The sequence below is a fragment of the Mesoplodon mirus genome (genome assembly GCF_964341445.2).
Source record: "Mesoplodon mirus genome assembly, chromosome: 16".
In the NCBI taxonomy this organism is placed as follows: Eukaryota; Metazoa; Chordata; class Mammalia; order Artiodactyla; family Ziphiidae; genus Mesoplodon; species Mesoplodon mirus.
In genome coordinates, this window is record NC_138992.1 from 44,014,438 (window position 1) to 44,040,821 (window position 26,384).

At 35.6% G+C, this 26,384-nt stretch overlaps 1 protein-coding gene across 2 annotated transcripts; it reads right to left on the reverse strand.

Moving 5' to 3' along the window:
* Positions 1 to 250: 250 nt before the first annotated feature.
* On the reverse strand, positions 251 to 16,933 carry OTUD6B (OTU deubiquitinase 6B). 2 transcript variants are annotated; one of them, XM_082600978.1, is made up of 7 exons: positions 16,766 to 16,933; positions 15,940 to 16,095; positions 13,587 to 13,663; positions 7,965 to 8,277; positions 6,282 to 6,343; positions 3,370 to 3,476; positions 251 to 2,586 (listed from the first exon to the last, which is right to left on the reverse strand). In XM_082600978.1, the coding sequence occupies exons 1-7, from the start codon at positions 16,845 to 16,847 to the stop codon at positions 2,502 to 2,504; spliced, it is 882 nt and encodes a 293-aa protein (XP_082457104.1). In that variant the 5' UTR covers positions 16,848 to 16,933; the 3' UTR covers positions 251 to 2,501. The 2 variants fall into 2 exon arrangements, with proteins under 2 accessions (XP_082457104.1, XP_082457105.1); XM_082600979.1 differs by lacking the exon at positions 13,587 to 13,663 and having other exon boundaries at positions 15,944 to 16,095.
* Between the last annotated feature and the right edge of the window lie 9,451 nt (positions 16,934 to 26,384).

Consider the following 26,384-nt stretch of genomic DNA (forward strand, 5'->3'; position numbering starts at 1 on the left):
ATTCATTTTTCTTTTCTTCTTTAACACCCAAGAGTTTTAGATATTTTTCTAATTAATTTGCCTTTCATTATTTTAAAATAATATAAATGTTATAAATATTAGAATCTGTGACTATTATTTTCAATTATATATGAGGACAAAATAAAGGCTGAATAAAATTCTAAAACAAAAGTTTTCTCTACTTCTAAATTCTAAAATTATTAAAGAATAACAATTTGAACAAATGTTGATTTAATTCATTCAACTTTTATTTTTCTTTTAGCAAACATCAGATAATATGAACAAAATTTTATTGCTCACTATAGTTACACACATTCTTTTTTGCTTTATATAAGTTAAAAAAACATATTTAAGTGGATAAAATTCTTGGCTAAAGACATATTCCAGAACTCTGACACATACTTTTCTGAGTTAGGACAAAAGAAAGCTTATCAAACTTCCCTAAGAGACCAGCATCATACAGCAAATTAAATTAGTATATGCTGCTATTAAGTTAACATCTGCCATTTTTTAAAGACTTTAATTTTAGTATTTAGGTTACAGCTAATATAATTTTTATCTCAAGTTTTAAGAAAGAAGAGAAGCTGACCATACAAACCCTGTTCATTACCATATTGGCCATTTAAAAAATAAAAAATAATAAAAATTAAAAAATATATCTACAATCAAGAAAATTCTACTCATCCTGCTAGAAAAAAAAATAGCTACCAATAAGTTATTTTAGAATACTTTAAATATAGATGGAATTTATAGTAACTAGATTTCTTTGTATCTTGTTTTATTACTTCTTAATGCTTCTCTTTTAAAGTAACAGATTACTTCAAAATAAAGCCAAGCTGCTTAGTATTTTACAATTTCATTCTTTTATAAATTTCAGACCCCCCAAAAAATTCAGATCAAGGATTTCAAAGCAAGCAGCCTTCAGAATATATTTTGTTTGGCAAGCAGAATGGTTTTAATCTTTGGCAGTTGAATACCTTCAGGTAGTACTTATTTGCTCTAGATGACCACAACAGCTCCTGCCAGGTTCCCACACAGTCACCTGCTGGGCATGTGATACTGATACCCTGTTTTTAATATTATAAAACCCAATATTTACTTATAAAAATTAGTTGCATTCATGGAGAAAAAATTCAAAAATTCAAATTTTATAAACTTGATGCAAAATCTTACTAGTTATTTTCTTATTTGAGAAAAACAGATCAAACCAGAAAGGTCTCATTTTTATAACAAATTACATAACAAATTATCAGACACATTTGTACATATGGGTACTATCTTCTTAGAATATTGTTACAAGTAACCTAAAATCTGAGCTAGACAAATCATACAACTGAAAAGTATTGTACTGATTTTATTAGACAGTCTTGGCTCAACAGTGGCTTTCAGCCACATAAAAAATGCCCAAATACTTGAGACAAATATTCTCAAATATTCGAGGAAAGGTGACATTAATAAGGCTAACAAAATAAGTTAACAAAGGCATTCTCTAATCCTAGAGAATGAAGCAAAGGGAGAGATCTTGTAAGACAAATTGTAAAAGAGGAAGAATTTGAAGTAAATTTGGCCTTGGACCCTTTCATATTGCTACTCCTTCAATTTTCACAAGTTAAAGAATAAGAGAAACTAAAAACTATTTCTTAGTGGAAAAGACTGTAAGTAAAGCAAAGTAGCTGAGTAGTGATGGAGAAAATACAACAAAGATATAAAAATTTATAGTTAAGATAATCAAGAGATGATGGTGCAACCATTCTGAAGTTAAGAAACAGAAAGAAATAAGAAATGAATTAGAAAGGCAATAATCTGCTGAGTCTTTTTAAGTTATATACAAATAAAAGACATCTGTACTTCTTCAGAGGTTTAAATCTGATTGGAAACATATTTACCTATGAATTTGTCTCATTTCTTAAAACATAACAACTGATTCCCATCTGGATAAATATTTTTAAATTCTTTATTAAAGCAAGCTTCTTAGCTGCACTTTGATGGGGTTATATAAAAAGCTTCAGAGCATTAATCCCATCAACACCAAAGTTACTGAAATCACGTTCAGTTATAAGCATTCATTAAATTTGCTATCACCATCACCACATTATTGCAATGTCAAAGAGACTGAGTCATTTCACTTCTTCAAGAAAAATTACACTGACACGGTTACTGAAAGCTTTCAGTAATAGGGAGAAAAAATTTTTTTAACTATTTCAACGCAGAACAGAATGTTCAGGATCCTATATTTAATAAAAATATCAGCAAACAGGGTACCATCTTGGTCTATAAATGATGTTCTCCACAAGGGACTTACAAGTGTTTTTAAAACACCACTAAGGGGACACTGGTGAAAGTTTATCTTTGACACATTTTTTAAAAACCTGTTAGTAGCTTTGCCATAAAACTGATTTAAGGTAGTTATTTTTTTCAGAAACATTTAGAACAATCCAACACTTGGTATTAATACTCAGATCAGCACACTGTTCTAAAACATAACAGCAACATTTTATAGACTAGCTGCAATTTTCACTAGCTGTGTTCACCAACCGTTTAACAGAATTGTAGTGTTCTCCTAAGCCATATGCATGTCTCATATAACTGAAATAAAAAAAGGAGAAATAAGTAATTTAGATAAAAGTAATTCAATTCATTGTATATAAATGTTTATTATGTATATAAAACCAAGTATTTTGAATTAATCACTTCACAGGGTATCATTCAATAGACTTCATTACTTAAAAGTTCAACACCATTTGAAAAGCATCAGCAGTCAGTAAGATCTGGTTCAATAACTCTGTCTGCTGAGTTTGTCAGGTAAAACACAATCATTGGAGTGAAAAAGGAAAAACTGAGGTGCTGAGTGCTCAACAAGCTTAAATTATTACCTAAACCCAAGCCATTAATGACTACCTTAGTAGGCTTAGCTAATGAACACTAAAGCCAATGGCAAACTCTCCATGCTGTTTCAGAGAACTCTCAATTATGTAACATGTTTTTACAATATGAAAAAAAAATCTCTAAGGAATAAACAATCAGGCAACATGAATGTATTTCAGCTTTTATACCTGTTGAAACTTTTAGCATTACTGTCAAACCAGAACAACATGAGAACTAATCCTAAAATTTTGTAACCTTTAGAGATGACTTTATTCTTAACTCATATACAAGATTAAATCACTAGAGGTTTAAACAAGTATTTAAATCACATATTTTGTCAATGCCTTCTAATTCTGTAATTGCCTTTTACATAAAATAAGCATAATTAATGCTGCTGAAGATGACTTGTTTTGATTAATCAACATTTATAACCTAAATTTTTTTCATAATCCTTTTTGTCTTAATCATGAAAAATACTAACAGTAGGAATTTCTAGGTACTTACACAAGTATTAATGGTTTTTTTGGATATTCTTCACCAACTACAAGAGGAGGAGAATCTGCCTGTATTATCTCTATGGGTGTTCGTAAAATGTGAGACAGGGCTCTTAGCTATAAAAGAGAAAATGTAAAACCAAAAAACAAACAAACAAATATATATATATATTAGTAAGGGAAATAAAGAGGTAAATCTTATTCAAATCATAAACTACTGAATTTATGCATGAATAACTGTTCCCAGTCAAAGCAGGGATCTACTCTTGCTCCTTAATGTACACCAAGAGCCCGGCACATAGTGGGCACTTAATACATATTTATTAAAAATCAAATAAATATAATGTTTACTAAACCAAATGCATAAGTTTCAAGCCCTGGATGTACAACAGCTTTTTGGAAATATCTATGCCATAGTTAATGAAGCAAGGGGATGAGTAAATTGAGTTCGTTATACTAGTCTCTCTACTTTTGAATATGTCTTGAAAATTTCCATAATAAAGGATTTTTAAAAATACTGTTACTCAGGCACCAGATCAAATCAATTACAATTGAGAGGAGCTGGGGGAAGGACAGAGGAAGCAGGAAAGAATAGGAGGTTTATTTTTTTAAAAAGCTTTTCAGATGACTCTACTGTACTAATGTTGAGAACAACTGCTCTATAGTTTTCAAGGCATGAGTAGAATGAGTTAGGTTATGAACTGTACTATCCTTTCATGAATTTCCAACTGATTAACATACAATTTTAAGTTCATGCCACATGATATAAAATTAGAGCTTAAAGTTGGATGAATAATAGTTAATAATGAATATTGGTAGTAACATTTTTTTAGACTTACTTTGACCAAGCACTCTAAGTGCTTTATGTGTATTAATGCATCCAATCCTCACAATAACCTTACGGAACAGGTACTACTGTTATACGTTTTAAAGACTATAATTACAGGTAGAGAAAGGTTAAGAGAAGTCAAGCACAAGGAAACAAAATGACTTGCAACTGAACTGAGAAGTCTGACTCTAGAGCTCAAGTTCATACACAAATTAATCATTTAACAGTTTTCAGTCATAATGCCCTGATCTGTTTATTTGCCCCACTATAACAGAACATGGACCTTTAGGAAATTTTAAACGAAGGTAAGAAATTAATTCAAGAATATGGAAAAGGTTCTGTGCTACACAGTAGCAAATTTAATCCTATGTTCCATCTCGTAAAATATTCCTTTGAGGCACCTTTTTCTTATACCTAAAATAACATTTTTTAAAAGCTAGCATGGAATGGAGGGTGTAAAACAAGCTCTGGAAATCTTAATATCCCATCTAAGTCTGCAGAAATCATACAAAGAATTTCTCTTTAATAATTTAAATGTACCCCATTGTGAAAACAGCAACTCTTATTTCAAATGAATTCACAAACAATTTATGAGAAAATATCCTTCAAAAGATGTTTTAAAAGGTTTTTCTCAATTTAAAAAGAGTCACTTAGGTCTCTAGAACTCAAATTAATTTGAGATTCTTATTAAAAGGTTCAAGCATCTTTAATTACTCCTAATGTAGTCACAAAGCTAACCTTCCCCAGTTTCAGAGACCCAGGAGAGGCATACAAAACAAGTGGACACAGTTCCCTCTGGTGGCTCAGAAGAGGTACAAATATAGTACTGCTAAGAAAAAGACTTCGAAGAAGCAATTATGTCATATCTCCAAACAACATAGTTCTTGAAGTGAAAGTCAGAGCCACAAACTATTTAAGATGACTAATCATAATTACACAATATTAATTATACTGCTAGATTCATCTATCTGGCACTTTAGCTTACAAACTTCCATGCATATACTCTTTGCCTTATTTCATATCCACAAATAGCCTACCATATACACATAGGGGTTTTATTATCCCCATTCAGTAAGGAAAATGGAGCTCAGGAGGTTGGCTGACTCCCCCAAAGTCACAAAACTGAGAAGTACAAGGAAAAACCACGACCTAGGGCTTCCCTGGTGGCGCAGTTGAGAGTCTGCCTGCCGATGCAGGGGACACGGGTTCATGCCCCGGTCCAGGAAGATCCCACATGCCGGGGAGCGGATAGGCCTGTGAGCCATGGCCGCTGAGCCTGCGTATCCAGAGCCTGTGCTCCGCAACAGTGAGAGGCCCGCGTACCCGCAAAAATAAAAACAAAAAACAAACCACGACCTAGCGCCAAGTCTTTCCCTCTTACTCCCTGATTTCTAATACCCCAGGCTATCTTATCACCACTTGGACCACTTAGGTGTTTTATTTTGCTTTAATGAGACAAAGTTAACAGTAAGATAAATAATTAGAGCTTAAAAAAAATCGTGATTAACTCCCTACAAGTGACTAAATATATTGTTTTCTTACAAGTGAATTTTAATGCATCAAATACTGCTTTCAAGTCAGTAAGTATCAACTAGGAACTCAAGACACAATTGTAATTGATGTATTGTGGGAGGATTTGATGTGTATTCTCACATTAAAATATTGTTTTCTATTTCTGAGGTAAGAGATGTTACTTTTCCAATAGTGATTTTCATCAGTTGAGCCACTTGGGTAAATTTTACTGTACTTGAGTAAAATCTTCACTTTCATATGTCCATAAATTCAAATACACGGCCAGTAGCAATATCACAAATGGAAATAGGCAGATGCAACACTAGCCTCAGCAACACAATGATCAAACACTGGGCTATTTAAAATGAAATAGTGCTTCAGTTCCCAAAGGTACATACTTAAATTAAAGGCCTAAGAATATTAACTCCCTTTTTCAATGCTTCATCAGTAGAGAAACAGCAAATATATAAAGAAAAGGAATCTTGAAAGGGAAATTTGGATCATCTGAAAAATATGTCTGAAAACTACAGAAGGGATTTTTAAAAATAATTTAACAATGCCACTATGAATAACAAACTTACCTCAAGCTGACCTCCCCATGCAGTGGTGTTTATGATATCATCACAGTACTTTCCAAACTCTTCTGCAGAAAATAGATCAGAATATAGTACTTAATAATTTTTAGAACTCATGTTAGATCCCTTTTGTACCTCCCACACTTTCTGATGAAACTGCCCAAGTTATGAACTTCCTCCTTCTCTACCTATATTCTTTAGAATTTAATCCATTTCCCAATCCAAACTTAATTCACTCAAACTTTCCATCGAAGAGCAAAGCAATAAATCTCTGCTTCTCTCCCTCAGCCTAAGGCCCAGCGACCTCAACTACATTACAATCCTACCTGTCTCTTGACCCAAGCAATGACCCCAAAATTGCCACCATATTCACATTTTAAAGTCCAAATCTGCATCTGAAAGAATATGCTGAAAGACTAAAAATGCATCCTTTATAATATCAGGTTCACTATAAGACACTGTAAGAAATGTGAGAAGAGAATCAGAGTAAAAGTAAAATGAGTTGAAACTCCTTTCCCAGTGATAGCATCAAATAGTGCCTTCACATGTTTTGGAAACGTTTACTTTATTTGTTATCAGTATCAGTTCTAGCCAAAGAAAGGTCTTCCTACATCAGTCCTGAGAGGACATAAAAGACCTAATTGCAGAGTTTAATGGCATATTTTGAGCATACACACTTTTATACAGAAAGTTAACATGGGAAACTAACACCTCTAACTTCCTGTTTAGAGGAAGGGGAAAGAATTATGGGCATCTAGGAGAAAATATGTCCTGTGTATCTGTCTCAGTCACTGTCTCAGATCCATTGCTCAGAATAGTGCCTAGAGTAGTTCTTGCCACACTGTAGCCTTCAATAAATATTGTCTAAAGGAATGAAGGTAATTAAGTCTTTTGACTTTTTCTCTGATTCACCATGCTGAGTTGCCACCTCCTCTCCACTGCCCTACAACTAGCAGTTGGGGACTCCATTAAACAAGTCAACCTTAACCATCCCCTCCCTCTTCAATACATCCTGGCCATATGACTTGCTCCCAGTAGATACTGACACACCTGCTGACTTATCTCAAGGACTAATTTTCTCCCTTACTCCCCTTTCTCTTTAAGAAACTTTTTCAGATTTTCACTTGCTCTCTCCTTTATTTGCTAGTTGTACATTTTTTTTTTACCTTCCCAACTATCAAAGGTATTATAGACAATAATAAGGCAGATTATTAACTCATCTGTTTTTGGTTTTGCAAAGTCAAATTTTGCCTGAATATCATAGCTTATTGAGAATAAAATTAAATCTCCCAAACTACAGGATAAAAGGAGGAATTAGTTTTCCTAATCATTCTATACTGGTGGTCTTCAGGCCCTATACTTCCAGAGACTAGTCAAAGCTTAACTTTGTGAAATAGAACTTATTAACACACTTTTTAAAATATTAATAATGAATCCTATTCCTATCTTATATAAACGATTAATATATAAAAGATTAATTAACTACAAAATAGTTAAGTACTTAAAAGATCTTAATAAACCAAAATGTGCTAGTATCTATTAAAGTTATAGAAAATAATTTTGCCCAGATGTTGAGATTCTTTTCCCCCATAAGGACCATTCAGGTTATTTTTATTATCAGTTCCAGGAGGCACTTTATTTAACAACCACCACAACCACAACAAGACATAGTAAAGAAAAATAAATTACCTGAAGTATACATATCTCCTGTATTAGGATTTGTTAAAAATGGCAGAAAGTCTTCCACGTGGCTTTGCATATAGTCAGCAGTCCGACTTCTTAAGGCAGCCACAGTCAGACTGTAGTCCTGTTCTTTCAGTTGATCTTCAATGGCTCTATACATACAGTGGCCATCAGATGGAATCTGTTTAATTTCCAACTGTCTAGCTGCCAATATTTGAGCAAGTTTTTCACTTTCTACATGTCTAGCTCCAGTTAAGTTTTCAATTTCAGCTTCAGCTATCCTTTCTTCCCGCTCCTTTTCCAGTGCAGCTTTTTTGTCCTATGAAGAGGACAGTGTAGGAAAGTTAATTCCTAATAATTAGGACTAATTTACATTTATTATGGGGATGAAATATAAGATTCTCAAAAACATTTTTCTCCCTTCTCCCACAAGCATTCATATTGATGATCTCATCACTTGTAGAATTTTCTATATTGTGAACTCCTTTAAAGGCAAATATTATTTCTCATCTGTGTGTACAGCACCTATCTCTGTACTACGACAAAAGAAAGCCCCCAGGGGCCTCCCTGGTGGCGCAGTGGTTGAGAGTCCGCCTGCCGATGCAGGGGATACGGGTTCGTGCCCCGGTCTGGGAGGATCCCATATGCTGCGGAGCGGCTGGGCCCGTGAGCCATGGCCGCTGGGCCTGCGCATCCGGAGCCTGTGCTCCGCAACGGGAGAGGCCACAACAGTGAGAGGCCCGCATACCGCAAAAAAAAAAAAAAAAAAAAAAAAAAAAAAAAAAAAAAGAAAGCCCCCAAATTTTTATTTGAAGTCCACTTAAAAACTACATGCCGGGCTTCCCTGGTGGCGCAGTGGTTGAGAATCTGCCTGCTAATGCAGGGGACACGGGTTCGAGCCCTGGTCTGGGAGGATCCCACATGCCGTGGAGCAACTAGGCCCGTGAGCCACAACTACTGAGCCTGCACGTCTGGAGCCTGTGCTCCGCAACAAGAGAGGCCGCGATAGTGAGAGGCCCGAGCACTGCGATGAAGAGTGGCCCCTTCTTGCCACAACTAGAGATAGCCCTTGCACAGAAATGAAGACCCAACACAGCATAAATAAATAAATAAATAAATAAATAAATAAATAAACTCCTACCCCCAACATCTTCTTTAAAAAAAAAAAAAAAAAAAACTATATGCCAAGTATCTAAAAACTTTACTTACCGATTTCAAAGTACTATCTTAGGACTGAGTTGTCCTAGGCCTTAAAGCAACATCATTGTCATACTTAAGTCCAAGCTAATCCAAACTTTTTAACTTATCACTCCACCAGTGAGGTCTTAATGTGCTAAATCACCAGCTCACCAGCGAGGCATTAAATGGCTAAGGTCTTTAGAAGGGTATAGGAGCTCTATATATCCAGCTTTAAAAAAAAAAAAAAAATGTGTACATACAAACACACACACATTTAACTAAAGTAACAGATAAAAATATTCTTCGCTATAAAAAGTTAAAATATTACAGATAATCTAAAGTTCCCCTGCCAATCCCAGTGCCTGCTCTAGAGGTCTGATGTGTATCCTTCTAGATTTTTTTTCTATGTATTTTAATAAATACAGATGTACTCATAGAAAATGTACAGAAAACAGTATTTTAACAAAAGTCCTATTATACATTACACTCTGCAGCTTGCTTTCCTTATTCAAATGTTATAATGTGATGGGGAGAGGGTAATGAGAGATTTGTGACATGAAGGGTGGATAAGAAGTAGAGTGGGAAGGTTGGGAAAAAAGAGAAAAAACTCCTGACACTTGGAATAGCAAGGAAAAAGACAGAAAGCACTATATGTTTCACAGCTGAACACGGTTCATATAGCTAGAGTACCAGAGAAAAGTGTCAAGAGATGAGGTTGGGGGGCAAAAAAGATGGTATACAGTTAATATATATTAAGTCTATGCCTACATAGTTTAAAAAACAACACTAGAAGGATATACACAAAATATTTACAGTGCTTTTCTCTGGATGGTAGGATTACAAAATAAGTTTTATTTTGCTTTGTGTGTGTGCCTGCATGTGTGTGTGTGTGAACATCTTTCTAACTCTCTATGGTATGTTTTACTTGTATACTGGGAGCAAGTGCTTTTCAATTTAAGAGAATAAAAATAGTTAAACTACATTCTATCAATATAAATCTTGATATTGGTAGCAAACTACAGTGAAGGATTTAGATAAACCAAGAAAAAGAAGGAAAAGGTAAAGATTTTTATTTCCCCAGCTCTAACCTTTCCTTAGGACAGAAGATGTGAATGGAAAGGCAAATTTCAATTTCACTTAATGCCACCTGCTTCTACTACATGCCTGTTATGTGCCGTGCCAGATAAACCTAAAGTGATTTCTAAGTTACCTGAATCAAAAGCAGTATTATCTTCTTAATAAAACATAAACCTATTTGCTTTTTCTTCCCAACTCCAACCATGCCAGAAATACCATGAAACAATTTATTTCACTGCATACCTACAACTGTGGATCACAGTGGCATAAAATCTTAAAACACAAGATGGCACTGTTACTTTTTTAAAGACTATAAAAAACATTTTCAGAGGGGAGAGGAAGGATAAGCACCTTGAATATCATCTAATCCAAAACCCCTCATTTTCCTCTTCTGAGGAAACAGCACGCAGAAAGATTTCCAAAGGCCATACAGCTGGTTAGAAGCAGAGTAGGGACCAAGGACAACACAGAGAGCTCCTTCTATCCAGGCACCTGAATCAGAATAAAAGTTGGAGTAGATGGGAGCTGGAGTTAATGATGTCAGGTACTAGTTACTGGAAGAGTGGAACTTTATACTATCTGTAAAACCTTAATTTAAACCTCTAAAATACTAATCCAGTCATTTCATTTTTTCCCTCATGCTCTGCTTCAATATTACAAAGCAACTGTATTTCCTTTTCAGGGCACTAGGTGAGAAACACATTGGATTGTTTTCCCAACCATGCAGAGTTTTCCAGTGGCATGAGGCACCTTCCTTTCTACAACCCTAGTCCTGGAGGTAGAATGACACCAATAAATTCTAATGAAAATATATGTACGATGAAAATAGCACATAAATCATAAATACATTGTCAGTAAAACTAGAGTCATGTAGTAATAGTATAGTAATACAGCAAAAACAACTCTGAAGAGAAATCTTAAGAGCTGGGTACTAGTGCAGGGGTTGTATTAAACTTTCAGCATGCCACTGAGACAACCTGGGCCTCAGCTTTCTCATTTATAAAATAAAGAAATTGAACTAGATCTCATTCCAGCTCTCAAATTTCATATTTTTGGAACCCAGTTCTTCTAAGTTCTACTTGGGGCTCTTTCCACCATACCAATAAGTTTTCACTGAAGTTCTCTGAAGTAAATAAAATACTCCACATGCTTTTCTAGATTGAAAATACGGGATTTGCTCTACAATATTCCAATAATAAATCTTCATGAAGTTTTGTCATGTTTTTCTACCAGAGAATTGTATCTCTCCCAAAGATAACATCATTAGTTAACTGACTTTTTATTCCTTGGTGCCTCTGGGGGAAAAAAAAAGTGGTTCGGCATAAGTCTAATACCCAATTATCTACCCTGTCTTCAGGTTCCATTCTCTTAAATACTATAAACTTTCAGTGTTTTCTGTCCCAAAATCCTATTAATATAACAAAGCAATAAGAAACTTTGGGCATTACTTATAGGGTGTTTTCTCTGCCAAGTGTTGACTCAGCAGAGAAGTGTTGCCAAGCAGCTGACTATAAAAGATACTACATTTTTTGAGAGTATAGCTGGAAAAGGTATGCATTTCAGCTATGCAATATTTTAGGAGAAAAGTAACAAAATGTTTGAGAACGGTAAGGGAATTAGTTTGTTTTGTTGCCTAAGGGACCAGCTAGGGGGAACAAGTGTTGATAAGGACAGGAAAGAGTTGTGTCATGTTTGCCAGAATTAAATAGTTGCTACTCTAAGATATAGCAACTACTAGGTAGAGGCAACTGCAACAAATATTTTGTTATGTTTCTGCCAAGCAAAACTTCTGCCTTTCACTTTTGATATATAGAAAATAGATGACAATAATAAGGCTATAACAGAATACATATCATAAGTATAGAGTTAGTGAACTAAATAACCTCCAAAATACCATGAAACCTAAATTTCATCAGTCTATGAAATTCACAATTATAATAATTACTCAAGAACAAAATTTTACAATAGTATGAGAAATGTTTGACAATTTGCAACTTAAGCAACTTTCAAGCAAACAAACAAAAAAACTTGTCTTAGGTTGAATTCCTTAAGAGGTGTACTATGCAGTATTTAACACAGTGAACAATACTATCATTTGTTGACCCAAATGATAGTAAAAATGTTGTTTTAGGGTTTTGGAAACAGTAAATTATTTAATATTCACAATAACTCTATGAAGTAGGTATTATTTTCCCCCATTCTATACATGTGAAACTGAGGCTTAAAAAGGTTAAGAATCTTACCCAAAGCCACGACAATGGGATTAAAGCCTCCCTCTGACTGACACCAAATTCCATGCTCTATTAAATTATGTACTACTAAATTATAAGATGCAAAGCTACTTTAAACATTTAAATCCTAGAAAACATCAAGTGTTAATAAAACAATATCTGGGAAAGAAAGGTTGGATTTAAACCCCTTGTTCTTTTTCAAAAAGCCCTTACCGTAATATCACACCCATAATTTTGATACCATAAACTTATTACGTCCAATAAATCAGTTTCCTTACAGCTCTTTGATCATGCAAAATTTCAATCTCATATTTGTTTTTGTGCATGCTGTTTCACTGACTTTAAATATCCTAACTAAATAACTATATTTCCTTAAATACCAACTATGTAACACAGCACAATGAGTTTTTCCTTCTCTGAATTTTCATCACAACTAACCAACACATATATAACTACATAATTCTGATATTTTTATATCTTGCTTAACTTCTAGATTCAAATTCTTATTTTACCACTTAATACCATAGTTCTTAACCAAAGCTATATATCAGTATCACCTGGGCTTACACTCTTCAAACTCTGAATTATTAAGTCTGGAATAATATATTTGTAAAAAATATCCTTTGCAGGCTTCCCGGGTGGCGCAGTGGTTGAGAGTCTGCCTGCCGATGCAGGGGACACGGGTTCGTGCCCCGGTCTGGGAAGATCCCACATGCCGCGGAGCTGATAGGCCCGTGAGCCATGGCCGCTGAGCCTGCGCGTCCAGAGCCTGTGCGTCCAGAGCCTGTGCTCCGCAATGGGAGAGGCCCCAACAGTGAGAGGCCCGTGTACAGCAAAAAAAAAAAAAAAAATCCTTTGCACACCCCCTTTCCTAGCCCCACCTTCCTATGAGAACTGCAAATTGGACATGTTATTTTATACTGCTTCAGTGCTATTTTCTTCTCTATAAAGTGGGGATAAGAAATCCTACTCCACAGGATTACTGTCGGGACTAAATGAGATTTCATATAATCTAAAGCCTAATAAATGTTACTTCAGGTCCTCTGGCAAGGAACTCCGTATTTTTTCTATTCACTTCCAATAAAACACCTAAGATAGTATTACACACACAGCACTAACAAACACTAGGTGACTTTCATACCCGTCTCTTTTGTGCTTTTGATATCCGGAATGGCTGAGTCTCAAGAACCAAGTTTGAAATATTGACAGCAACACAATCTACCTGAGGGAAACAAAAAACATTAACAAGTTAATGACCTTTAAGTTATTATTCAAAGTATTAGATTATTAAATTATTATCAAAAGTCACAAATATGTGTCATCCCACAATTCAAATTTGAGTAACAGCAATAGATACAGCACAATACTAAATGAGACACGGTTCTGTCTACTTTCTCTGTATTTAAGGGAGAACTGTCAGATTCCCAGGAACTTTCCTTATAGCTCTTCAAAGACAAAGCTCATTCCTGCATGGTTTCCTTCCTTCTTAGAATGCCTACTCCATTCATCTAAATACTTCCTATAAGGGCCACAACTCATTCAGCATTCCACCCTTCCCTTCTCTAAATGTTATACTTATAGTATATGTAAGGTTCTGTCATTACTACTTTCATAACCTCAAATGTGGTGGCAAAGGCCTTTCTCTATCTTAATTAGCCAGAACCTGATGAGCACTGCTTCTTGACCCCGGTAGGAAGTTGAGATTTTTCTATCCCTTCCCATCTACAAACTGAAAAACTTTTAGGTAGAAAATTTAATCTATAATTATTGTTAAGATATTACAACTAATCTTAATCACCAAATGGCTGTTTTGTGTTTGCTAAAGAATAAAATGCTAGACTTACAACTATCAGGATTAGTAGCTAATATTTTATTACCACAAGTATAAGTTAAGCTAGTTTTTAGTATGACACATACATGAAACATATCAAGGCCTCTAATACCAGAGTCAGCAGTCCCTAAGGCTATGGACCAAATGATCAAAATATCAAAATCAGATTAAGACTTCAAAGAGCAGTTATCAACTTTAGTGAAATTAGGATTCTTATATTTTTCACAGGAATGTGCTAATTTTACAAACTGCCATACTGACAAGAGGCAAGATACAAAAAAGCATCTGGAAAAAAAAGGAGAAAGCAGTGACAAAAGAATTCAGGTGACATTCAGAAAGAAAACAGGCTTCAGTTTAAGAAAAAAAAGATAAAGTAAAATGAGAGTTTGTATTTTAACAGTTGCACAATATGTAGCTTAACAATTAAACATTTTTGTCCTTGGAAACCTAGGAAAGAAATCTCAAAATTGAAAGGCCTGAGAGAGCAAACAAAACTATCTCACTAATAGAAAAGATAGGGAGACAATTAGGAATACCAGGATCGTAACAACACAAACACCTAGAGCATCATGCCTTGTTACTTGGAAATAAAAGTCACGGAAAGCCAGGCTCTTGAAAAAAAAGTTAAAGAAAATAAAACTATGTTTAATACAATAACTGTAAATCAGTACAGACAAGCTGTTTTCCCTGTCAACAGCAGACCAAAAATGAACCAAATAAAATAAAATTTATTTATGGTAGATAAAATTTTGCATAGACATAAGAACTTTCTAACTATCAATAATGAGAATGAGGTTATGGAGTCTATGATCTTTGGTATCTAAAACCCATGTAATAAGCTACCACTCTAGATAAAATTATAACAGAATTCAGTATTCACATTCTGGAGTAAGACAGCTGTCATTTTGAATTCAGGCTGTGGTACTCAATGGCTGTTATAAATTTAGAACAAAGTTTTAAATCTCTCTGAGTCTGTTTCCCATTTGAAAGATGGGATTATCTACACTTACTTCAGAGGTAATACTTCATAGTGTGTTATTATGAGAATTATGAGAAAATTAATATATTAAACAAAGTGTGTGGCATACAACACATTGTGTATGGCTACAATGATGAAATAAATATTAGCTAAAATGATGACAGTTAACATGCTACAATTTACCCAAGAAACATCAGTAAATTTCCATTTATTACAACTTGTTCATAAAGCACTTTTAACTTAAAAAATGATTTCACATTTGTTATCCCATTTCTTTAAAAAAATCTTGTGCTTAAACAGCAGTAGTATTTGTATCATATGATATGTGAAGAACTTATGCTCAAGAAGATTAAGTAAATTTGCCCAGGTTACAATCCTAGTTAATGGCAATTCTGAGACTAGGAGACTGGTCTTCCAACTTTCATTTGGTAAAGCTTCCTCTAGTCCATTTTACCAATCTGTTCATCTTTGGGGCAACAGTTAAGATAGTGGACTTTTCTTTGCTGGCCTTCCTTAAAAAACACACTACCATGTAAACCTGGTTGGAAAAATATCAATGAAAAGTGATGGCATGAGCGTGACTAAGTGACTTCTTTCCCTCCGATTTTATGATTTTATATAATAAACAGTGTAGTAGAAGTGGCAGTTGCTTTCAAAGGTAGACAAAAAGAAACATTACTTCACCTACTTTACTCTCCTTAGAAGTCAGCTTCAATTGTTCCAGCTCCTCTTTATGTTTCTGTTCCATTTCTGCTTCTAACTTAGTTACATCTTCAGTAAGTTGCTTCCTCCTCTTTTTGTCATTCTTGGGGACAGCATTCTTCATACCCTGAATTTTGGCTGAAAAGCCACCAAAACCATTAAGTCATAAACCCAGGGATTAAGTAAAAATATGAAATAGTAACAATAAGGGGATGGTAAACGGAGAAGAGTATAGAAAAAGTAATTATGAAAGCAAGAGTAATTACACAACAGATAGTTACAGAGAAGGGTCCAGATGAAGCTAAGACACCCCCTCAAAAAAAAAAAAGAAAAGAAAAAAATTATTAACATAACCGTGAGTTTGTTTGGTGTGGGAGGAGGAAAAACTTAAAAAAAAAAAAAAGTAAAATTTTAAATCTTTCAAGTACCCCTTCCGAGTCCTCAAAATTTAGGTGAGATATTTCAAAACGCACCGAGTAGGGCAAGTGTCGGCAAGTAGGGTAGGAACAGGCAGGGGAGACAGGAAAGGGGGTCTGGGTCCAAGACGGTGGCTTCGCGGTGTTTTCAGAAACCCACCCACACCCGGGCGGCGGCGCGGGGTAGGGGGAACGCGGCGGACCGGAGAAGAGGAAGCTTCTGAAGGTCTGGGGGATTAAGGGACCTTGGAAAGGCGGGAGGGAAGAGACCACTGGCTACTTTGGAGCTTAGGAGGATCCAGATCAGATACCCCTCAAGATTTCCCAGAAGCGACCCGCCACGCACCCTTCCCTGGGTCCTGGCGACTTCTAGGTTCCCATTCCCCCGTCACCTTGCAACTCCTTCTTCTCTTTGCGATGCCTTCTCACCAGCTGCTCCTCCTCATCAAGCTCCTCAGTCAAGACTGCCTCCATGACAACCAGGTAACCCAGCACAGCTGCCGAAAGGAACCAGCACAACCGGCTAGGAGCACCTTCCACCCTTCAACCCTCACCCCGTGCGCCATTGGCCGCAGTTAGGATCCAGCCCCGCCTTCAAGGCGGTACCGGATCTAAGCTGAGTCATCGGAGAGAGGAGGAAGAAGAACCGGATGCTGCGCGTGCGCACTCCCGTGACCCGCCCTGATGCGGCAGGGCGCGGCAGGGAGCGGCAGGGCGGGGCGGGGCGGGGGTGGAGCGCGATGGCGTGCTGGGGTTTGGCTTAGCAGGCTGAAGTTTGCAGCATTGCAATTGATCCGCGCTACAGCCCCTTCAGCAATAAAGCTACACCAGTCTATTGGCCCTGACGTGAGGCGGGCAGAGATGACGTAGGGGAACTGTTTTGGACGTTTGTTTTGTTTTGTTCGGTACTTCGGAGCATCTACTTTAACGGGACCACTTTTGGTCCCATTGCTAAGTACTATTCAAAAGTAAGAAGGAAAAATTAAAAAAAATTTCAATAAAACCGTGAATAATTATCAGTGAGAATATTTGTCCTGATTCAATCAAACATTAGGGAATTAAGTTCTGTTTATTATTTTCAAGGTCGTAATACCGCAGTTCGGAAGAAAGACAACTAAGTAATTGAGAAAATGCCGCCTCTTGAATATAGCGGTGGAAATAGATGAGGTAGTAAGGATTGATTATCTTATCACACAGGAGCCTAAAGACCTATGCTCAATGATAAAGAAGCTATTGCCAGAGAGGTTGAAAAGTATCAGGAAACTGACAGAGATAACAGAAATGTGCAAGCCTCATAGGGCACAAAATGGAATTACTGAAGTTAACGCAAAACAAGAGAAATTTTCATGCAGAAAAAAAGGGAAAAGAAATCAAGTAAAGAGAAGAGAGACCTAGAGCACCTGCCCAGGAGATAAAATCTACGGTAGAATAGGAATACCTGAAACAGAGGACAAAGCAAATGAAGCTGAAACTATAAGGAGCTAACTTCAGAAAAATGTCCAGAATTGAAGAAGGAGCTAGATCTGCAAATTGAAAAAGTTCACAGGGTACCATTAAAATTTAATGAAAAGAAAGCAACACCCAGACATATCCTGGTAATATTTTTTAATTGGAAGGATAAATAAAAAATTCTACAAGTATCCCAGACAGAAAAGGCAAGTTACTTATAAAGGCGCAAAGTTAGGCTGACCTCAGATTTTTCTCTTGCAACTGTAAATGCCAGAAAATAGTAGAACAATATCTACAGTTTTAAGGGAAAATAATTTTAAACCAATTATATACCCTGCCAAATTATTTCTGTACCAAGGCAACTGGAAGTCATTCACAGATACACAGGGGTTGAGAAAGTATATCTTTCAAGTACCATCCTTGAAAAATTTGCTGAATAATGTACTGCAGCCAACAAAGAACATGAATTAAAATAACTTAAAAGGAGGCAATTGTATGAAAAAATTAGTGGTAAGCATTAGTTAAACAGCATTAAGGTTACATTGTTAGGTAGAGTTATAAAACTAAATGCTAAAATTTTTAATTTGGGTCTAAAATTTCAGTTTATAAACTGTAAAAAGGCATGCTAAGCGTTCAATATATAGAGCAAATAAATACTGTTTTATTTTTAGCATGCAATGTAGATAAAGATATTCATGTTCTTAAGCTAAACATAAGTAAAATAAAAGGACTGTGTCACTGTGCACAGAAACTGTAGAATAAAGGCATACCAAATGTTAATCTGGCAAAATGGGAAAACTAGTCAGTACAGTTTTCTTTTCCCTAGTTTTAATTATAGAAGGGGGGAAAGTAGCAAATTTGTCTGTAATGCTAATACTGGTAGTGTAAAAAAAATTTTTTAATTACTCATTGGAGAGATCATGAATTAAAACCTTGTTTTATGTGCATCTTGCCTATAGAAAATCAATACCTACTGCTTCATGTAGTAGTAGATCATTGTAAGTAAATTTGACAATGAGATGTGTTACAAATAAAAATAGGGCACATATTCCAATTGTTTGGATTGTAGAGGAAGTGGTGAAAAACAACAAGGAAGCATTAAAATTGGCATAAGATAGATTGACACAGGTACTGATGAGTCATCACACTCGTAAACAGGTTAAATAGTCCTATTTAAAGAGATTAAAATTGCGTCAAAAATCAATCTATAACCCTGGATACTCACATTTGTATAAAGCAAAGGATAAAAGAGTTTAAAGATAATGGAAACAATAAGTCATAGAAATGGAAGTAGGGAGCAATATTTTTATTAGAACTCAAGCTATAACGTATTTATAAAACATACAGTACAGGTGGTAATATTTAAGAGGCTTTATGTGGCAAATAACATAGCATTCATATGTAAAATAAATGTTCAATACCTTCTTGTGAGTGATAGTTTTACTGATGTATATATGTTTTAAAAAATTGTACATTTAAAATTAGTACATTTTATGTACTTAAAATTAATAAAGTAATCCTTTAATTAAAGAAAATACACATGGCAAAAATTGTTGGACTATGACTTCAGTACTTACAATCTTTAATAAGTCAAGTAAATGAGAAGATGAGATAGTTAAAGAGTAGTTAAGTAGTTCAGAGGTGTGTGTGTATTTGCATTCTTTTCAGATTTTCCTGAAACATATCTAAGTGACTTACACTAAGGTGCAGGGAAAACTTTAATATATCTCTAGAAAGCACAAATGATCACATTGCAAAAAAGCCTAGGAACTAAGTTCAAATGCTGAAAAATCACATATTTGGAATTTTTTAATGTTATGAATTACCTTTGGGTCAAAGAGGAGATTATAATAAATGTGATAATTTAGGATCTGCAACAATAAGGACATTATGAGTTTTATGTTATGGGATGGATGTACAAAAGTCAAGGAACTAGGAATAAAAACACTAGATGAAGAATGGAATATGCACCTAGGAAAGACATAGTTACTGGACTTTCTAAATTTTGCTACCTTCCAATTCTAAGTAGTGGATTTACTTCAATATAAGCTATTCTAAGTGCCATGGTTAACTTCTTAGTGACAGATTTTTCCCAACTGAATTTTACCATAATGGATTCTAAGGAGCTAACAGTTGACTCTCAAAGAGAGAGAAGCCAAATTCTCTTCTCTCACCACCACCTACTGCCCTCCTCCCCATCACTGTTTTTGTTCTTCCTTTCTCAGACTTCCATGTAATACTTCTTGCTCCACAATCTTTTTATTGAAAAGTATCGTCCTCAGAAAAGCAGCATAAGCATTGCCTGGGAGTTTGTTAGAAATGTGGTATGTCAGGGTAATAGCAACACAAGATTAGATTATAAAATGTATTATTAAGCATCTATAAGCCTTCTCAGTTCACACAGTGCATTGTATATTATGAATGTTTAATAAATGTTAAGTAGTATTAGAATCTAGAAACAGTTTTGCTTAAGCAGTGTTGTTGTATGAGAGATTTTGTGCTTGAATTGTAAGCTATTGAAGCATCCCTATTTGAATCAAAGATTTGGTTGCACTTTCCAAATATTTCAGGTGAGGACTGGTACTTCTATTTTTCCTTGTAAGGATGGGACACAAAGAAAACTTCATTGAACAATCCAAATTTTAAAGTGTTGAGGGAGTACAATTTAAAATGGTAAAGGAAGAATGAACCTTTCTCTAGTGAATAAAATAAACATGGAGTAGATTTAAATTAGATATTTCAAGGTTTCTGGATAAAATCAAAGATCCATTTACAGCAGCTATATATAGTTGATAATGGGTGGATAAACAGGAGCATTGGCAATACTTGGAAGAGTAGCTCTAGTAAGTTATAGACAGGACTTTTTCTATTCTTGAATGATCTACTCCCCTGAAGGTGATGACACCCTTGTATTAGCAAGGGTGGGCAAGACCATCGATGCTCAAATTTAAATATGCAAACCATTTGCCTGGGGAGATCATATTAAGTCGCAGGTATTGATTCACCAAGTTTAGGGTAAAGTTGATATTCTGTATTTTTTGAAAGCCCCTGTGGGTTGTTGATGCTGCCACTTTGGGTACCTACCACACTTTCAAGCAGAACAATAATAAAACCTATATTGTATCTACTGTCCATGAAAGTGAGGCTCAAAAAAAAAAAAGTAATTGGCTTAAGACCACACAGTAAGTATCAGAACCAAATATAATTTCAAGACTAATTCATGTCATCTGTACAATCCTGCCCTCATCCATACTACAACACCTACTTAGAAGATTGTTGTGAGGATAAACTTTATATAATAAGGAAGAAAGCTCATTACTTCAGGTAAGTTACATATTGCAGAAAAAAAATGGCTCATGCAGGGTAAAATGAGTTTTGTTTGTAACATGTTGAGCATGATTTGTGACAGGGACATTTGTGGGTAAGTCAGACAGGTATTTAGAGATTCAGGTCCAGAGCCAGAAGAGATGTCATGATTGGAAATTTCAGTTTTAGTTTTCTGACTTAAAGGTGGTATTTGAGGCCATGAGAAATCACCCTGGAAAGAATGATAGGAAATAGAAGAAAAAAGGAAAGGAGGTTAAACCTTAAGGGCCACACCTATATTTGATGGGTAGGTGTTACAGAGGAATGGAATATTTAGATTTATAGTTCCAACTGAATTAAACATCAAAAATAAGGCACTTCCAAGAAGAAGTGTCTGGAAAGAGAGAGAAATCTAATGAAACATGAATGGTTGAAGAAAGTGTGTGCATCTCATCTGCCCAAGGATTGGAATATGTGTGACTCACCCACCATATGACTTGGGGACAGATAATCAAGCCCCTCTGAACCTCAGCTCCTTCACAAAGTGGGATGGGCAAGTGGCCTCCCACCCAGGAGTTTGTGAGAATCCCTTTTCTTTGTGTTTCTCTGTTTCTCTATCCCTCTCTCTCCCCCTTTCTTCCATCTGTTGAGTATCTATTACATGCCAGATACCTGGAAGAGCCCTGGGAATGCAGCTTAAATGGGGCTGGGTAAGGATGGGCCCCAGTGTTGGGGCCCAGGTGACTCAGCCTTGGCTGGCCAGTCAGAGAGCACTTAGTTCCAGGTGTGAATGGGCCAGTGGTCCTCCAGGGAGCCCAGGGCACTGCAGGATGTTGACAGCAGGCATCCCTGGGTCAGAGGGATGCCTCTCCTTCTGTATTTCTCTTTGACTCTCTCTCTACCTCTCTGTATCTCTTGATCTGTCTTGCCATCTCCCTGTTCTCTTGGTTTTTATTTCTTTCTGTGTCCTTACCTGTCATCTTCTCTCCTGGATTAACTCTCTCTCCTTTTAAAAATAAGTCTGGCTTCCTCATTCTTTCTCTGTCTCTCTCTGTTGACTCTATCTTCTTCTGTATGTTCTCTCTTCCTGCTTGATATCTTCCTGTCTGTATTTCTGCTTCTTTGACTCTATTTAGGCCTTAGCTTCTCAGTTTATTTCTCTCTCTCTCTCTCCCCTTCTCCCTCTCCCTCTATGTCTGTTTCTGTCACTGTCTCTCTCTATGGCTCCCTCTACTTTCCAATCTCCTGTCCAGACACCCAGAAACAGGACTTGTCCAAGGGATGGGAACCAGCCAGAGACCCAGCTGCTTTCTCCCCTGTGACTGGACCTACCAGTAACCAGTTGCAGGAGCTTTACAGCAGGGCTCACTCACCCTTCAATGAGGTCATTGTTGTGAACTTGAGTTGTATGCCTGTCTTCTGGAGTATTTCTCTAAGTAGCCCTGTCTAATCAGGTTCGGGTGTTAATTAAATAACTGATATTTACATGTTTGGTGGCAACTTGGTGTCATATTAAATTTTAATTTGGTCTAAAAAAAAAGCACTACAGTCAACCCTATACTTTGAGTTGAATAATGAGCAGGAGGGTCTTTTATCTTTGTACTAATTTTTTTTTAACTTATAATTTGCAAACTATAAAAAAGTCTGTAATAGCACACATTATTCCATTATAGATTCTAATTTTTTAGTTCACTGCTACATATCTACATCTAGTTGATTTTTGTTACTGGTGGTAGTTATGTTCTTTAAAGTTTCTCAAACACTGAATTAGTGAATACTATATCATTGTCCCTAGGAGAAATACAGAATTAGGTTTCTGCAAAACTCTGGTCACATTATTGTCACCAACTGATGACTACATAACCTTAGGGTGTCACCTTATTTTAAGATACCTTATTTAATATCTGTCATTCATTTACTAACATTGAACTCATGGCCAACAGAACTATAATTCATAGCCTGAATGAATCTTATCTAACACATATTTTCTCTGTCAGGTACTTAGGAACAATACACAGCACCATACTTAGAGACCATTTTAAAGAGCAAAATCACCCAAAAAAAGCACAAAATTGCAAAAACCACACTAAATATATCCTGAAAAGGACACTAGTTTACAGTATGAGAACTGAGGCAAGATAAGGTGTCACCTTGTTCCACTTCATCAGGGATTATACATGTCAGATGACAAAATTTTTTTGCTGCTCTGCACATGCACATACCCATGAACAGGCCATTAGTTTTGATTTGGGGGTTACTAATCTTAGTAAGTGAATTCACAAATACAGAAACTGTGAAAAATAAGTATGGACTAATTCATTCACTATGTTTTGTTCAGAATTTTTCCAACTTGAGTTTGGGAAGCCATGTTTCCACTAATGACGCCTAAGAATTCTGGCTTTTTTTTTGAGAGTGTACAACAACACTGATGACTCCCATAGAATTAAGGATTGTTACAAAGGTTCTGAAGGACTTATACATGGTTACCATGAACTGCTCAGAAGACTCTGCTGTGTTCCTTTCTGTTGGCACTGAGCCAGAAAGTCTAGATTGCCAGTAACCATTATTTTGTTGTCCTCTCTGGGACAGAAGGAGAATATTCCCAACGTAAAACAGGACAAATTGAAATCTAGAATACCTGTCCCAAACGTTAATTTCAAAGAACTCTCAACAAGACTAAAGGATGGTACGAATCTATATGCCAAAACAGATACAGGAAAATTGAGGATTTCCATTTTCTGTTTGTTTGACAGGATTGCATATTTGAGAGATATCATGCAACCATTTATGAAACAAGATTGATATTCAACAGTGACAAGTTACCTCAGCAGGGTTACACACACAGCAGAAGGAAATCGGGCCTCAATTTTGATTAACTGGCAATTTTGAGCCTCTCATCCTAAAGGCTATCATAATGATAAAAAAAGAAATATGTTTCTTAGTCTATGTGGGCTGCCATAACAAAATACCATGGATTGGGTAGCTTAAACAACATACATATACTTCTCACTGTTCTAGAGGCTGAGAAGTCCAAGGTCAAGATGCCAACAGATTCTGTTTCCGATGAGGGCTCTCTCCCTCGTTTGTAGACAACTGCCTTCTCATTGTTTCCTCATATGTTTGGGGGTGGGGGGGCAGGGAGGGCAAGGTGTGGGAATGGGAGAGAGAGTGCTCTCTGGCATCTGCTTAGGAGGATACTAATTCTATTGAATTAGGGTTACACCCTTATGACCTCATTTAACCTTAATTACATCCTTATGCAGCCGTACTGGTGTTAGAGCTTCAGTATATGAATTTTGGGGGAGACATAATTCAACCTACAGCAATATGGGAAGGCAATAATACATTTTGAGACATGAAGCCTAAAACAACTGCTAGTTTACCAACACTGAGCTCTTAGGCAGCACCGTTTTACTCAGCTATTATATGCTAAATATTTTAAAATAATAAAATGTTGAATGAAAATCAACTTGGAAGTGTGAGTTTAAGAGCTTCTTGGCTACTGAAAAAAGAAAATATTTTAACTGGACTTCTACATTGTTTTCTTTTAAAGAAGAGCTGAAATATTCAATTTATTTCCATAATATACCTTCTACGATTGCAAAAATGGACACTGCTTTATGATTAAAAAATCCTTATATATTATTACTATTTTAAAACCTCAACTCATTAAGATAAGAAAAAACTACTACCTTCATCAACCCTATGTTAGAGATAAAGAAAATAAGGTCCAAGAGGTTCAAAATGGAGCAAATAATATAACAGTGATGAAATGATCAATAAATTCATTCAATGTGATTAACCGTTTACATTTTTTGAAGGCAGCTTAATAATTCATACCAAAACCAACAATTTACTTTCTAGAAATTTATCCTGGAAAACAATAAAAGAACATACAAAATTTGGAAAAATTGGAAACAATGTTTATGTCCAGTTATAAGGACTTAGTTAAATACATTAATTTATAACTATTAATAAGAGTAAGATCTATACTGGTTGATAATGTAAAGGGCCTCATGACATGTAGGAAGGAAAAAAGCCAGTCAACAGCAAATGTAATAATACTATTTTTACATGTTTTTTTGTGCTCATATATCTTTATCTCTCCATCTATCTAGAAAATGTAGAAAAATATTTGGATATTACAATGTTAACAGTACTTACATCTGAGTGGTAGCTTTTTGGATAATTATTTTCTTCTTTATCTTTCATTAGCATGTTCTTGTTAACAGAAAAATAAAGCTATTTTACTCTTTTTAATTAAAACATTTCTGCAGAAATTTTGAACAAAGTATAGATGATGATAAGTGTTATCCATTATACCACCATGCAGAGATGTCCTGAGAACAGGATATTTCTTTCTGGAAATTAAATTACTTTTCATATTTAAAATAATACTATATATAAATTTCTGCTTTTTGTTCACTTTCAATTATAGTAATTTCTCTAAGTCATTTACTCTTCAAAAGCATTTTTAACTCCTGCATATTTTCCTATCACATAAAACAGTTGTCAAAATCACCACTTTTCAACCTATAACTTGCTTAATTTCTCAGTAATATTGGACACTATTGACTATCGCTTCTGTCCACATTTCTACTCAAATGTGAGTGAAGCCTGCCTTATCCCTGCATATAAAAAGAAAACAATGTGCTCTCCCCACCCAGCTTTCCTATTTCCCTCTTTAACCTGCTTAATGTCTCTCCATAACAGTTATCACCATCTGATATATATATTCTTCTTAAGCTGAGTGTTGTCTCTCTCCTCCCTTAGCTTCCATGACACACCCTCTCCTGCTTTTTCTCCTTTGATTTGGGCTGTTCCTCTATCACTCACTGAAATTTGCTGGATCCCTCAGGGCTCTGTCCCAGGAATATTTGTCACTCTATACACTTTCTGCCAATTTCGATTCCCATGGTTTAATTACTACATCTATGCGCCAATTGGACCCTTCTTCCAAGTGCCAGGGTCATACATACATATACAGCCCCCTGGGTGACTTCACTTGGATTGCCCCTCAGTTACTTTGGACTTAACATGATTAAGTTCATCTAAATTTGTTCTCCAGATTTTTTGTTTGTTTTGGGTTTTGTTCTTTTTTTGAAAAAATTTACATATTTACAGATTTTTTTTTAAATCTCAGTAAATGGCATCACTCCACATCCTAGAAGACCCCACCTGTTTTTGTTCCTACATTTATGTCTGATCTCATCTACTCCCAACCCCAGACTTCAGCAATTTTGGTCTTTATTTCTG